We start from the raw sequence: 14,148 nt of genomic DNA on the forward strand, positions 1-14,148 counted from the left end.
AAAAAACAAATTTTTGGCTCTGCTGAAGGTTCTATAAAGTAGACAACCAGAAGGAAAGTTTTGTTAATGTGTACTTTTGTGATACTTTGTTTTACGTAAGAATGTAAAAAGTAGCAGAAATATTTCTGATGAGGCTTATCAAATACCCAAAGACTTCAAGAGAAAAATGCGTATTTTTCCCCATTGTTTCAAACATAAATCTAGTGAGTCTATTTATTTTACTGAATTTTTATCTCTTTAAAAATATTAAAGCCTTAAAAATAATTGTTGTCCTCATCTTTACAAAAACACCTTTTTTGATACTTAGCAGCTCTCTGCAAAATTAAACGTGCGTAGTTAAAAGGCAAAGCTGTTCAGAAGCTTGGCTCTGGATTGGGGCCCACAGAGCTGATGAGCAGCAGCCACTAAGCACCTTTAATCAGAAATAATGAGACTCGAGGTAGGAAAACCACCCTGTGAGTGACTCACCATAAACAAATGGGGAATGCATCAACTTACACTAATATTTAAGCTTCTATGAGAGATTTTTAATCTCCGAAGGTTTGTAACCAGTAGCTCCTGGGTGCTGACAACCCCGACCAGCGCCGTCGGCAGCAGCATCCCACACTGCAGGGAGGGAAACAGGTTACACATTTTGGCCAAGATCTGACAGTCTGTGGAAGAGCAGGCACTAAACACACCTGAATTTGAACACGTTTGAAGTTATGAGTTGACACCAAAAACGTATCTGCATCCGTTTTGAGTCCAAACCTGCACTTTTTAAAACATGCTGGTACAGTTATGGCAGACCACAGGCTACGAGGGGAGCGTAAAAGATTACCTCTCTCTAGCAGCTTGTTTTCAAACGTAATATCCCTTCGCTTAAGCACATGAGGCAGATGGCATGAATTACAACCCCCTCCCCAAATTAAAACAGAAATATCAAAGTTTTATATGCCTGAGAGTTGCGAAGCGGGGAGGTTCCCAGCACACAGACCGGCGGATGCCAGGACAGCTGCTCGGGGCAGATGGGTCCTTTGACAGCTTGATAATACTGACTTGCTGGTGAAACTAAGCCCTGGTAAGGCCAGCCAACGTGGGGCCATCTGTTTACTGGAGAGGAAAGGCTCTTGGAACAGCAGGTAGCCAATGCTTTGGTTGAGAATTAAACCAACAGCAAGATCATCAGTATTTACAACCTTTACTTGTGCGACCACATACGTACAGCTGGCAGCGTAAGTCTGCCGCATCAGACCGCTCCTGCAGCACCGCGCTGGGTTTCAGGATGCAGTTTGGGGTTTTTGTACTGCGGTTCGTACCACGGAAGGCTCTTTAGAAGATGCTTTCTGCTTATGTCAGTTTGTTAACAGTGGGCAAGGTGACGGTTCGTGTCAAACTTCTACGGTCTCGAATGAATGCCAAGAGCTGTAGCTCAAGACTGGAAATAATAATAGTCAGAAAGGTGTGATAATCAATACCCTGAATATAGCAGATAGCCCATAAGAAACATTTTTGTAAGATGAAACATTCCCATTCACCTATTCTCGCAACAATACCTTCTCTGGGGAAAATCCACAGTACGCAGCATCAAAAGGGAAGCTCGATTGGGAAGGCTGGCGCGGTAGCTGGGGAATGCAGAAACTCCGTATCGCTGCACCACAATGACTACTCAGGTGTGATTTCTTTAACTGTTTTTATATGCTGATCATAAATTGCTCAAGGACAGGCGGGAGCTGGACAGAGCCTCATAAAAGGGCACAGAAAATGTGAAGTGCTCTAAGATATTAAAATGTTCATACTCACAAGTATGATGGCTTTTGTAACACCTAGAGAGGAGGAGGATGGGTTTGAATTTTCTATTCTAGGACACTGCAAAACGCCTATCACAGCTTCTGACAGTCTAAACGCTATTTTTTCCCCGAGACCACAAGTAATCCTTCCAGTTTCACACTGCTGCTACAGACTGTCCAAGAACACAAAGGATTCACCTGTTTCAGCCCAGTAGATCCACTAGCTGGAGATCGGGAATGAACTGGGCAACTCAAATAACACTTTACAAAAGGCTAATCAGACAGAACATCATTTGTTAGTAACACGTCACGCTGGTGTGATGGGCTGGAGAGGACCCCGGGGTCACTGGAGAGCTGTTTTCACAGGAATAACAGTTACTGTGGAAACCTGATTCTAAATTTCCAAAGTAATCAACGATTTTTAAGTGCCCTGAATAAGACTTCCCAAATGCAAAACAATTCCAGAAAACCCCAAGCAAGTTCACCATCAGAAAAGTCAATCTCCTTCAAAGCACATCAAGCTCCAGTAACTTCTCATTTCTACCAAGCTCTCCATCCCAGGAGGACCCTGAAGATTTGCATGGAGCTTTAGGATCTAGGTGCTGCTTACAGAATGGAAACCATCAAAGTTACACGGAGATGCTGGTATAAAGTAATTTGAAGGTGTTTCAGCCACAGCAGAGTCCTCTTTCCAGTGGATTTTAGACAGAATTCATGCTGACAATGGTAGTAGGACACAGGCAGGTGAGGGAAGGAAAAACTGAACAATAAACCTCTTTGTACTCAAAGGAAGGCCATAAAAGACAATAAATTGCTACTATTCGTGTTATCAGACAGAATAATTGACTTTTAGATGTAGAGGGCAAGTACTCAAATGAAGGATTCACAATTTTGCTGCAAAAATTAAACTCAGCCTCTTGAAAGCCCAAGCCCCTCTCTAGAGCTCATTTTATTCTCAATATTACAAATTCAGGACTGCGGGAGACAAAGGTTTTTTTCCATGTCAGGAACATATTGAGAAGTGTAACAAAAAGCTACTTTTCCACTGGAACGTGAGATGGGGAAGGCTTCCCTGGCCAGGGAGTTCAGGACCCACAGACAGTGAACGAACTCTACCACAGCAGCAGCGTCGGGAAGATGAGTTTTAAGAAAGGAAACGATCCTCTTCTGAGCTCCTTAATGAGTTCCCTTCTAGCAGGACAAGTGTTTGGAAAACCTCAGTCGCATCAACTGCTGAAGAAACATTTTCCAAAATATAAAAGAGAAAAGAGGGTGTGCTTTATCGGGGTGCTAGCACTCCTCCTGTTCATGCCCTGGAGTCACCGAAAGCAACAAATCTTTAATCTATGCAATGTATTTTCCAAAGGAAAAGTCCGTTTCTTCCTATCACTGGAAAAAATTCAAATTAAAAAAAAAAGCTTAATCCAAGCTACGACTGTAAGGTTGACAAACCTACACAGGAATTACCAGAGATGATTATAAACATCATGAATAAGCCAAAGGTAAATCTTAAAAAAATTTTCTAGGATTTAGCTAAGTCACTAAGACAAACTAAGAGTATTAAGCCAATTTTTCCAGTTTATGTATTTTTTTTAATTTATTTTGTATAAGGAAACTATTCTTCCTTTTGCCACTGCCCTTCCGGAGGGTCGAGTACCTGGTGCTTAAAAGCTGACAGCTAACTGTGGGTTAGGGCTCCCCCCTGCCAACACAGGAGAATTTTACTAAAAATTCATTATGAATAGAAATCCTGTATAAAAACAAAGCTCAAGCACTGAAAGAAACGTTAGGGAAGAGTCTGATATGAATAAAGTCTGGTCCTTTGTCAGGCTCCAGCCGCCGCTAACAATGGTGTCAGCCACTGGCACGGCTGAATCAGAACTAAACACGGGTTAGTTGGCAGTGGTGACAAAGGACAAATCGTATTAAATAGCAATTTAGAAGCAGTTTGTTTCCAGCCCGCTTTTCCGAAGTGGCGCTCACCTCCTTTTGATCTCGTCTAGCCTACAAGAAATCACGGCGTCGATGGAAACTTCCAGTTAAAGAGTACTCATCACCGTCCCGGCTGCCGGGGCTGCTGACACCCGTTGTCAGTTAACGGATAATTTTCATAGCGTTCACAAAGCTTAAGTGACAGATTAATTTGATACCAGCGGTTGTAACACCCTGCCTTTGTGCAGAGCCTTTCTGCCTCATGAGATGGTTATTTCCTTGGAGTAGGGTCGCTTTGTGAGCGGCACACCACCAATACTTGTGTTTTCAAATGCCAGTTTGGGCTCCTCTTTCTTTCTTTGCCCCAAAAACCCAAGAGTATGAGTCCCCATCGTCTCCTCCAGATCGTCGCTGACTACAGAGAAGATGCTTCTGTTTTAACTCGCGTGTAAATCTATTAGTCTCAGCAGTTAATCAAGGTTTCTACAAGAGAAAGGCAAACAGCTGTAAAAGAAAGGAACAATTTAAAACTGATTAAAATCAGTGCCGTTTTGTTATGAAAGAGCATCCTTATGACAAATTGAACTGTTTTTAACCTCTTGCATGATACCTGGGTCTGAGCTGGAAGGCCCGTTTCTTCCTATCACTGGAAAAAATTCAAATAAAAAATATTAAATCGATTTTAACCAAACTGGGCTCTCCTACTTAATGTCCTGTGTTCCAGACCGTGCTCATAACTGAGCTGAGGATTTTCTCCTGAACAAGAAAAATAAAATCATGTTGAATCTCCTCTGTCTTTTTTTACGGACAGCATCAAAAATGTGTAAAATGCCTGTCCTCACCCTTGCACAACAGATTGGAAATGTGCAGTTACAGAGTGTTTCTTTCCATCTATCTGACAAACATCTCAGCATTCACACTATTAACAAAAATCACCCAGTAGGCAGCACTCTCGGAGCTTAACCTTAAGCACCACTATTTAGATAATGGCAAATTTTAAAATCTTTCACTTTTAAACGTATTTGCAGGAAACTTTGTTTGCCACAACATGAACTGTTGCAAAGAGCAAAAAAACAGAAAACACGTGTGAGTTTTTCTATTTGTACCAAATGTATTTAATCTCCCCAAATTGCCTGCAATTCCGGTTAGGTTTTATTCTGACACTCGATTTATGTCGTTCAGGGGGATTAGGGGCATACTGCACTCATCCAAAGTTTTAAGCAATTCTAGTGAAACTAGTATTTATGGCTAAAGCTTTGAATACCAGGAAAGCAGTCAGAAGTGCACTTCCCCCCCCCCAAAGAAAGGCTTTTCTGAATGCCCTAACGCAGGGCTAAGACGAGCGGTCTCCCCTAGGCTGGGCGTGCCACAGCCCCAAGCTCAGCTTTGGTCTCTCCTCCGTCCATACCAAGGGGTGAGCTGCCTCCGCGTCCCCAGCGCACTGCAACGCCGCTGCTCCCCCTTCCAGGCTCCCTGGGTCTGCTTAGGCTGTGAACTCTTTGGACCAGGATCTGTTTGTTTATAGTATTTGGCACAATAAAGCTTTAATCCCAGATATATCCCCTACGTGCCACCGCACTGCTGATGGCAGGCGAGGGAAGGTGCGTTTTGTAAGGATGCACTTCTCCATGTAGATCTTGCTTAATACGGAAGCCTGGGCAAACTGTGCACCTTACACCAAACATGTTTCTATTTCAGTTTGTTTTGAAAGGCTGATGGCACATTTCCCCCCCAATTTTTTTACATATATGTATATACATATAATTTCCACATTTTTACATATATGCCTATATAAATATATACATAGAGTTCCTCCAATTTTTACATATATGCATATATAAATATATGTATATACATATATTTTCCTCAATTTTATACCTATCTATGTATAAATTATACATACACACTCACCCTCCTGTATTACATACAGATGATACATGTGCATGTGACACTAAGTCCAATAACCAAACCTCTCCGCTTCCACAATCAAATAAATTGCTACCATCTCAGCTAACGTAATGAAATGGAGCAAAATTACAATACTTAAGGCATGTAAAAGGGAAAGCTGAGGAACGTAATCTTCATAAAGACACCTTCATGCCAAGCCAAAGAGCCCTGTGTGGAATAAGAACAGGGTAACAGGCTTTAATGGAGCCTACAGCCCATTGTATTAGTTTGAGATCCATTTTTATGAATTACGGCTTGGACAATAGCGTAGCAGTGCCAATGCAACTGGCTCTAAGGCACGCCAGTTTAAGAACCCAGAACTAAAGAAAATGAATCCAGTGTGCACTAATGATTAAAATTGGCTGACAGGTCTCAAAGTGCAATGGAAAATACAAAATTATCCTTAGGCAAGTGATTTTCTGCTGGAGTTCTGCAGGGATTGCTTTCTACTGTTCTTTTAACTCCCCCTTCCCTTCAGCAATGCTGGAAGAAAACCAGCGACTGCGGTTGCAGACAATACGGTGATTAAGGGAACAGAAAGCATCAAAGAGAGCAGGCCACTGATACACATTGATCTGAACGGTGTGGGTCAGTTAGACAGAAAATACCACGTAACACAGACAAGAAAAATCAATAGTTTACACCCTTATACAAAAGGTGCAATAATTTAGGCTGATGGCCACACAACATACTTTCTTAAAATGAAGAACACGTGTCTCATACTGAGCTATACTGGATACGTGACGAAAAGGCTGGGTACTTCATAGTAACGTCGAGCAAAAGGAACAGCAAACCAGGGCAGCCTGAACACTGAACAGGCAGGATCTGGAGTGTAATCAACGGTTTCACAGCTCTTCCCAACATTAGAGACTTGTTAAGGCACCGAGGAATATCAGGTATCTGAAGAAGATGTCACCTGTGTTCAGAACACGCCAGACATGAAAGAACTCCAGCTACTTCACAGGATTCCCGAAATGAAGTGTGTTGCTTTACAATACCCGTATCTCCTGAGCCTTCAAGGGTAGCTACCTTTGAAATTAAACTGTATTTAGGCAAAAGCAAAAACAGAGACTGTTTTCTGTTGCTTTTCAGCACTGAATTTCCCAAAACAAGTTATGCCGATGCTGAGAATTCATTTCAAATGAACTTAGCACCTACCTCCAGCAGTGGTGAGTAGCAGCTAAACCAGCATGCTCTTCTTGAGTTCATGAAAAAAAGCTACCCAGGGACCGAATGTAACCTAAATTCACTCTCGTTGTCCTGCCACTTGTAGCTGTGTAAGAATATTTACCTATAAAGACTCCTCTTTATGGGTCATAAATAGAGCGTAATATTGTGAATGGCAAAAGCCAACGCTGCATGTGATGCTGAACAACATCAGTCCTCATGAGCATCTGTTCTGGAGGAATAAGGGAACAACTCTGAAGGTCTGTTCACTCCACATACCATTTTCTACAGAGTTACTTTTATGTGATTGCCTGCAATGCAGTCACTGCTGTGATGCTTGTCTGGACAGTCCCAAACTTGCTCGACGGTATAACGGTGATTATTGCTAGTTCAGCTGCAGCTACAAGAAGCTCAATGCAAGATAACCACCTAAGTGTTCAGTCCACCAATAAAACAGCTTTTGCACATTGATTTACAAGAGATACAATTCTCAGAAAACAGAGATGACATTTTGCAGCTCAAGCAATAAATCATCTACTGATACTGGGGGCAGGGGGAGCAAGTTGGGAAAGGAATAGCTGTACCTTCATTTTACGTGTTACGAGTTTGACTGTAAGAAGCATTCAGGAGACATTGTGACACACTCAAAATGCATCTTCAGTGATATTTGTCCCCAAACACCCATACTCTAACAAACACACCCAGGGAAGGTAGAAGGGGCAAGCAAAGTGTTGTAGCTAAAAAGCATGTCCCAAAAATGCCAGGAAAAAAAATATTGCTCTGGCATCCTAGTAATAATGGTGAACTAACACAGACAAAGCTCAAGACTGGCATCAAAATGACTTCAGGGGAAGTTTCTGATTTGGCACTCTAGACTGAATTTTCAACAAAGTCCATCCCCAACACTGACCTCTTGAAGTGACTTGCCAGGACTCCCACCAGCTCTCCAATCCTGCTGTCGTTAGAAGGCTCTTTACTGAAGAGACAGACGATGAGATCCTTGTTGTCTTTTGTGTGGAAGACCACGAGCTGGTCCTTTCCATTGGAGACACTCAGTCCTATCAACTGTGAAGAGAAAGCAAGAACAACGTTATATACTTTGATATATCTTTGCTACCCGCCAGGCTAGTTCTCTCCTCTCCAGGATGCCACGCTCGCTCTCAACATCTACCTCTACCAGAGAGCTCAGGGTAATGGCAGTGCACGGGTCCTCACAGCTGCTGAAAAAGTCAAGGTGAAACAATAGGGTTTTTGTGGAAGTCAACAGTCTCAAAGATGCGAGGAAATTTCACCGTCTAGACTTGGGTTCACTCTGAGCAACTCTTGCTAGAAGCATCACTTTCCCACGTTACTGTAGTGCCCTTCTGCCTATCCAGTACCATGGGCCACCCACGGAGGAGTGCACCAGGTGGATTTCTAACAGCTGAAGCTTGCTTTCCCAAAAATCTCACACTGGATGACACCACATCGCTCAGTGGCAGAGCCACAAGCCTGCTTTTTTTTGTTTTCAAAGGAAACCAACAGTAATCATGAGTCTGGCCAACAACCATCTTCAAATTCACATACGCAGCGCCAGGAACGCAATGATACGCAGATAACATAAGAATGAAGTTCTTTACTGAAAGCTTAAACATCTTGATGAATAATATAAGTTGCAAACCCCACAAAGCCGTGATGATTCCAGTATTTAGACATGGATTAAGGTCTTGCTGTTCTGACAAAATAAAAAGGTGTGGGGTTTTGGGGTTTTTTTTTGGTCTGTTAAGTAACTGCTACTTGGCACATTAAAAGCTTTATCCTCATCATCTCACAAAGCAAAAGCAGGAAATTTTTAGGAGTGGCAATCTGGGTACACAGACTATTCAGATGAATATTAGAAAAAGCAAAAAATGAATCTGTGCTGTGGAAACAAAATGTAAGGATGGCAAAAGAAACATCAAGAGGCAAGTACATTTAACAGTACAAGTACAGTGCTAAAAAAAAATAAAAAAAAAAAAAGAGAGAGAGAAAGGCAAAAGAATGATGAGTACAGAGAGAGAATACAGCAGACCTTCCCTGTCCACTACAGGACTACATGACTCCTTTGAGTCATCCAGAGATTTGCAGAGAGAAGCCACATTCTCCTAAAAGTGAGAGGCACCGATATACCATTTTGTGGAAATGAAAGTCTCATTATTCCCTTCTTAAAGAAAAAAGCCTTCTGTGTAGCCCCACTGCCTGCATTGGAAAGGATATTAGCACAAATGGAGCTGGAGACTACTCACTCCTTTCAGAAGCATGAATCATATTCAGAAACAGTCTGGATCCGTATGTTTGCTTTAGCAGTCACAACGTATTATTTCCAAGAAACCTGTTCCAGCTCTGGATGTCTAACACATACCAGACAGCAGCATCGTCCCAGGAAAGCACGCCACAACCAACATACAGCAGTGCAGTGTATGCCCTATTTTCTGGATAAAACACTACGCAAGTTTAGAATCACTCCTATTTTCTTGGCTTATTATCACAGTACAACAGTCTGTCTGCACTACCGCAACTGCCGACATTTTAAACACTGAGCAGAGACCTCCTGCTACCAGTTGCATATACCCAACACAGGTGGAGTTTATTCTCTGCTGTTCACACTATTTTGAGGTTATGAAATACTTTAAAAACAAGCTACACTTCATGCACAGACATTAACAGCTGCCTGGGTTTATAGCGTCCCCCAAAATTAATTTGCATGCTTAAATAACATCCTGTGAGCACAATAGCACCACAGGGACTACTGCCATCAAGGTTTTAAATGTGCACCAAGTGTGAAAGATGAACAAGTCGAAATATCTGGAATTGAAAAGCCTATTTAAACATTAATTATTCAACAGAACCACGTTAGAAGTCCAAGAACCCTTCAAAATTTTCCTATTTCACCCCTCCCCATAAGACTACCTGAATGAATAAATATAACACACAAAAAAATAATTTTAGAGAAGGTGCTTATCTCAGTATTTACAAACACTAGTATTAGCTCTGCTTGAAGATCAGGAAAAGATTCTCAGCATCCACAGAACATCCTTTACTGTATTCACCACTGTACTGGGAAAGGTAGTTGCAAGATCCTTTCTGCTGCTCAGTCGCCTTTGAATTCCTTTCTGCCAGTATCTGTTTATTTTCTCTCCAGGTAAGAACAAAAAGATAATTGTATATTGGTACTTCTGAGGCAACTGCCAGAACGCTTGCACACAGAAAATCCCCCAAAGTATCATCTCAATCTGCAAAACAGTCAGGGTTGAAAGGAAAGTTACTGCTTTGTCATCATTTGCACAAAATTACAGATTCCTCACACAGGACACAAAAACACAGACTGCAGAGCCTGGGACCCGAGCAGGCACGCCTTACGGGCTATACTTAAACCATTTACATGCAAACATAGTTAAAGGAGACAGGGAACTGTAGCGCGATTTCTTCAGCTGAAAACAAGTTTATGGTCGTAACAGACATCAGCTGACTGTCTCCAATGAGATTACCATGGAAACACCATCCCTAAGGATGTTGCCATGTTGATAGGGTGCTTTTGAAATGCCGATGGCGAGCAGCACAGCTAACAGGCAGACCAATTTCAGCTGGGTTCACCTTTACGTATCGGAAGGGCAATCCACCTTCAGCAGTGAACACGCACCTTTCTAGTTGGACATATCTGATAGACCGATATACATCAGGACTGGTGTAATTATTATCCATTTCCTTCTCAAAAACCTTCTTATCAGTTCAAACAATTGTTCTTTCCCCGAAAGGGAAGGGATATCTGTACCACCTCCCTGTACACCGTAAAAGGGTTTCCACACAAGAAGGGATCGGGCATGCAGAAAAACGGGACATGCAAGTCAGCTCAAGAGACAACGCAGATTCAAATCATTAAGTAACAAAATATAAAACATAACTACAGAAAGGAAAAAACAACTGCATTACAGCATTAGCCGTTTGCTGGAGTTCAGTTTAAGAAATCCTGGCAAAAGAAGTACAAATATTTCATGTACTGTACATGAACCAAATACATTTCCAAACTCTCTCCTCCTCTCCCCTCCTCCTGTGGCACAGAGAGGGTCAGCAGTAAATCAACAGGATCAGTGAGCATGCCCTAGCACCACCATGCAATCCCTGTGTGTACGTGCAGATTTTCTACTGTCTCCCAGGACCACAGTGCAGGAGAAACAGGTAAAAGGAGAGGCCGTGGCCAACAGAGCAGAAATTTATCACTACAGCATTTACCAAAGATAGTTCATCAAATTTCCACTCTGGAATATTATTCTGACACCTGTAGGAGTCAGCGAAGGGTCTTTTGGACCCATCCCTCCTGTGCAAAGTATTCCAGGACCACTTCACAGTTGCTCAGGTCAAGGAAACCGTTCAGTCAAGATGCCTTGTGGTAGGTTGCTAAAGGGAATAATTGCAGATCTACAAAGAAAGCTGATTTATATCTACAGAAATTCAAGTATTCTAAGAGCAAATAACTGTTTTGCTGCCAGAGGAAATGCAAAGCAGACAGCCAACATACAGCCTGTGCTACAGCACTCCACATGAACGGATACTCTATTTTAGACATCCGTGCTTTGTGAAAAAACAATAATTGCTAACATTTCTAAGTAACAGATATTCTACAGGCAACCTACAAATTGTATCCGACTTGCTCGCTTCCTTTAATTTTTAAGGCATTAAGGATTTCAGAGGACAATGTTCAGGCTACCAACACACTGACCTGGTCTCATGCTGTTACATGAATGGACAAGCTCCACCTTTAAACCCATCAGACACACAGGTAAAGCAGACGTTTTTCTAAAGCTGTGATAAATACAGATTTACCTGCAATTGCTAACTTAGTTAAGTGAATTGCAGTGGCCTAGCCATTTTGTATAAGGTAAGAGTGCAGAAAACTAATAGTGAGAAATTGTGATAGACAAAATTCCACCTTGTCTGCCTGAGTTCACCTTGATACTTCACAAAAAACCACCCATCCAGGAGAAATGCTCTGCTTAGAGTCTCTGTGTATTTGAACAAGTTGGTTTTCACAAGCAGGAGTCAGCCATTTAGCAGCGTAATCTGCTGACAATTTTATTTTGCACAATTAAGAGATAATGTCAGTAGAACAGAACATCAACTGAGGAGAATGACCTGCAGCTGCTAACTCCCTGGCAGTAATGGCTTTTCAAAACAAGAGACACTGCCATGGAGACATCGCTTTGCTACAGCAAATACTCTTATGAGGACAAGCAAAGAAGGCAGACGAGCACGGTGCTCCACACACACGCTGCGGTGGGTGGTCGGTGCACAGCTTAGGCGGATGACCAGCAAGGAGGTTAGACGAGGAGCTATCAAGCCAACAGTATGGATGCAGCCTGAGCTAATCATTCACTCCACATTTGCAGATTAGATTTTACCGTCACCCTAATCCCATCTCTGCTCTTTTAGCAATATGGGGCTGCCAGATTTATTATTTTTCCAAATGCAAACGGCCCAACAAATTTGTGTACGACATTTCCAAGCAACCCAGCCAGGTTCTGTAGGTTTAAGATAACCATAGTAGTGTTACCTCAGGCTGAGGAAAACAAACAAGCAGTTGAATCCACACTCCAGGATGCAGAAGAGCTAAGAGGTTTTCCCCCATCCCCATTCCTACCAGTGATAATCTGCTGCTTTGTCACTGGCAGCTAAACTCTGCTACCCAAAAAGCCAGATACCTCACTGTAATTCCTCACTAATTTAGCTTTGATAAGATTTACATTAAACATGAACAAGTATAAAAAAAAAAATTCAAACACGACACAAAGGATCAAACAAACCCCCAGAGCCACAGAAACTGTGTCATAAGCTGCTGTGAAATGCTAACCCCCTTACGGGGCCAAGATCTTGTGGCGCACAGGAAATGAAAAACAAAATAGAAGAACGAGCAGAAGAGTTTGATAAGCAGTTTGGTTTTCAGGTTTTATTTTATGCACTGAAATTAAAAGCTAACATGATGCATCAGTGTTGTAGATAACTGTACTATAACTGTTTTAAAGACACTAAATATATTAAAAATTGTAAACCAAGGTCTTTTTCCGTTTTATGGATATGAAAATGGAGCTAAACAGTAGATGCACTGCCGGTGACTAAGAGAGCCCGAGATGAGATTCCCCCGTCCTTGTACTTACATTATAGAGCGGGATGGTCCTCATCACTTTGTACTGCTTCATAGGGTCCATCTTATAAAGGTGTCGATCAGTAATGAAGATTGCTCTGTCCTCCACCTTATTAAAGCGATTGATCTGTAAAGAAACAAATTTTCAGTGCCACTAATCACTGCAAGAACATGCAGAATAAAACTTTGCAGCAGTAAATACGCAAAACTCACACAGCTCTTAAACAGGTTTTCTCCACGGATCTTGAAATGGTGAAAAGGGAAGATGGACCCCGTAATCCCATTTTACAAATAGACAAACGCAGAGTCTCGGAAAAGCAACATTCCCAGTTATCCAGCAGGGCTGGGGCAACCTGGGAGAGTCCACGGCCTCAATCAAATAAAGGACAGATGCTTTCCCCTAGCAACATTCAACCTGCATCCCTGTCCACTGGCAGGCACCAAGCCCAAGGCGGATGGCTGTTGTTCCTACATTATATATATGCCTTTGTCACCCCAAAAGCATGATTCAGAATACCTGCCTCGCGGAGCCGAACAGGGTGCCACCAGGGTCTGTGACAGTCCAGACCTCAGGCATTTGAAAGCAGATGCTTTGGCCCATCCTAAATTTGAGCGGGTCCCATTTCCCTCTTTTAAAACGTCTGTATCTTGGACGTAGCTAAGCAACTTGCCCAAGAAGTAGAAAACCTGGACAACCACCCTTCCGCTGCCCATTAGCAGATGTATCAGCTGAGTACAGGCACGCTCCACTGGTTTTGCTGAAGTTGTGCCACTCTGCAAGAAGGAAGAAGAGACTGAATGGGCCAGACGGAGCCTGGGAGAGCCAAGCCTGTACGCTGGGACCTAGGCAACCAGCTGGTGGGAGGAAGGCAAGGTTATTTCTTGGCAAGCAGAAGATCCAAGCTGGAGTGCCCTCAGGCTGCAAGGGGTATTGAACACCACCCTCTCCATTCCTAAACAAGAAAGGCAGAGCAAGAGCATGACTAGTCTGGTCTAAAGGCTCACTGCCATTGAGAACAATGTCCTGTTGCCCCTTCCAGGAGGTCCTAACCCCATACCCCGAGCCAGCTCTGGCGCTCATCAGCCCTATCAATTCACTAACCTGACAAAAATCTGCCCTTTTTGTGAACTTAGCGCGGGAAGGGCACAACGAGCATCAGAGCCAGGGCAAGGGAAAGA

General features: G+C 42.6%; 1 protein-coding gene across 1 annotated transcript in view; it reads right to left on the reverse strand.

The window, feature by feature from the left end:
• Positions 1 to 14,148, reverse strand: part of MYO1D (myosin ID) — a 163,684-nt gene that overhangs the window by 49,532 nt on the left and 100,004 nt on the right. The window contains exons 20-21 of the mRNA XM_009329974.1: positions 12,983 to 13,096; positions 7,726 to 7,880 (exon numbers count right to left, since the gene is read on the reverse strand). Coding sequence (XP_009328249.1) covers positions 7,726 to 7,880; positions 12,983 to 13,096 — 269 coding nt within the window. The remainder of the gene's footprint in view (positions 1 to 7,725; positions 7,881 to 12,982; positions 13,097 to 14,148) is intronic.

Source organism: Pygoscelis adeliae, unplaced genomic scaffold (genome assembly GCF_000699105.1).
Source record: "Pygoscelis adeliae isolate BGI_AS28 unplaced genomic scaffold, ASM69910v1 Scaffold718, whole genome shotgun sequence".
NCBI lineage: Eukaryota > Metazoa > Chordata > Aves > Sphenisciformes > Spheniscidae > Pygoscelis > Pygoscelis adeliae.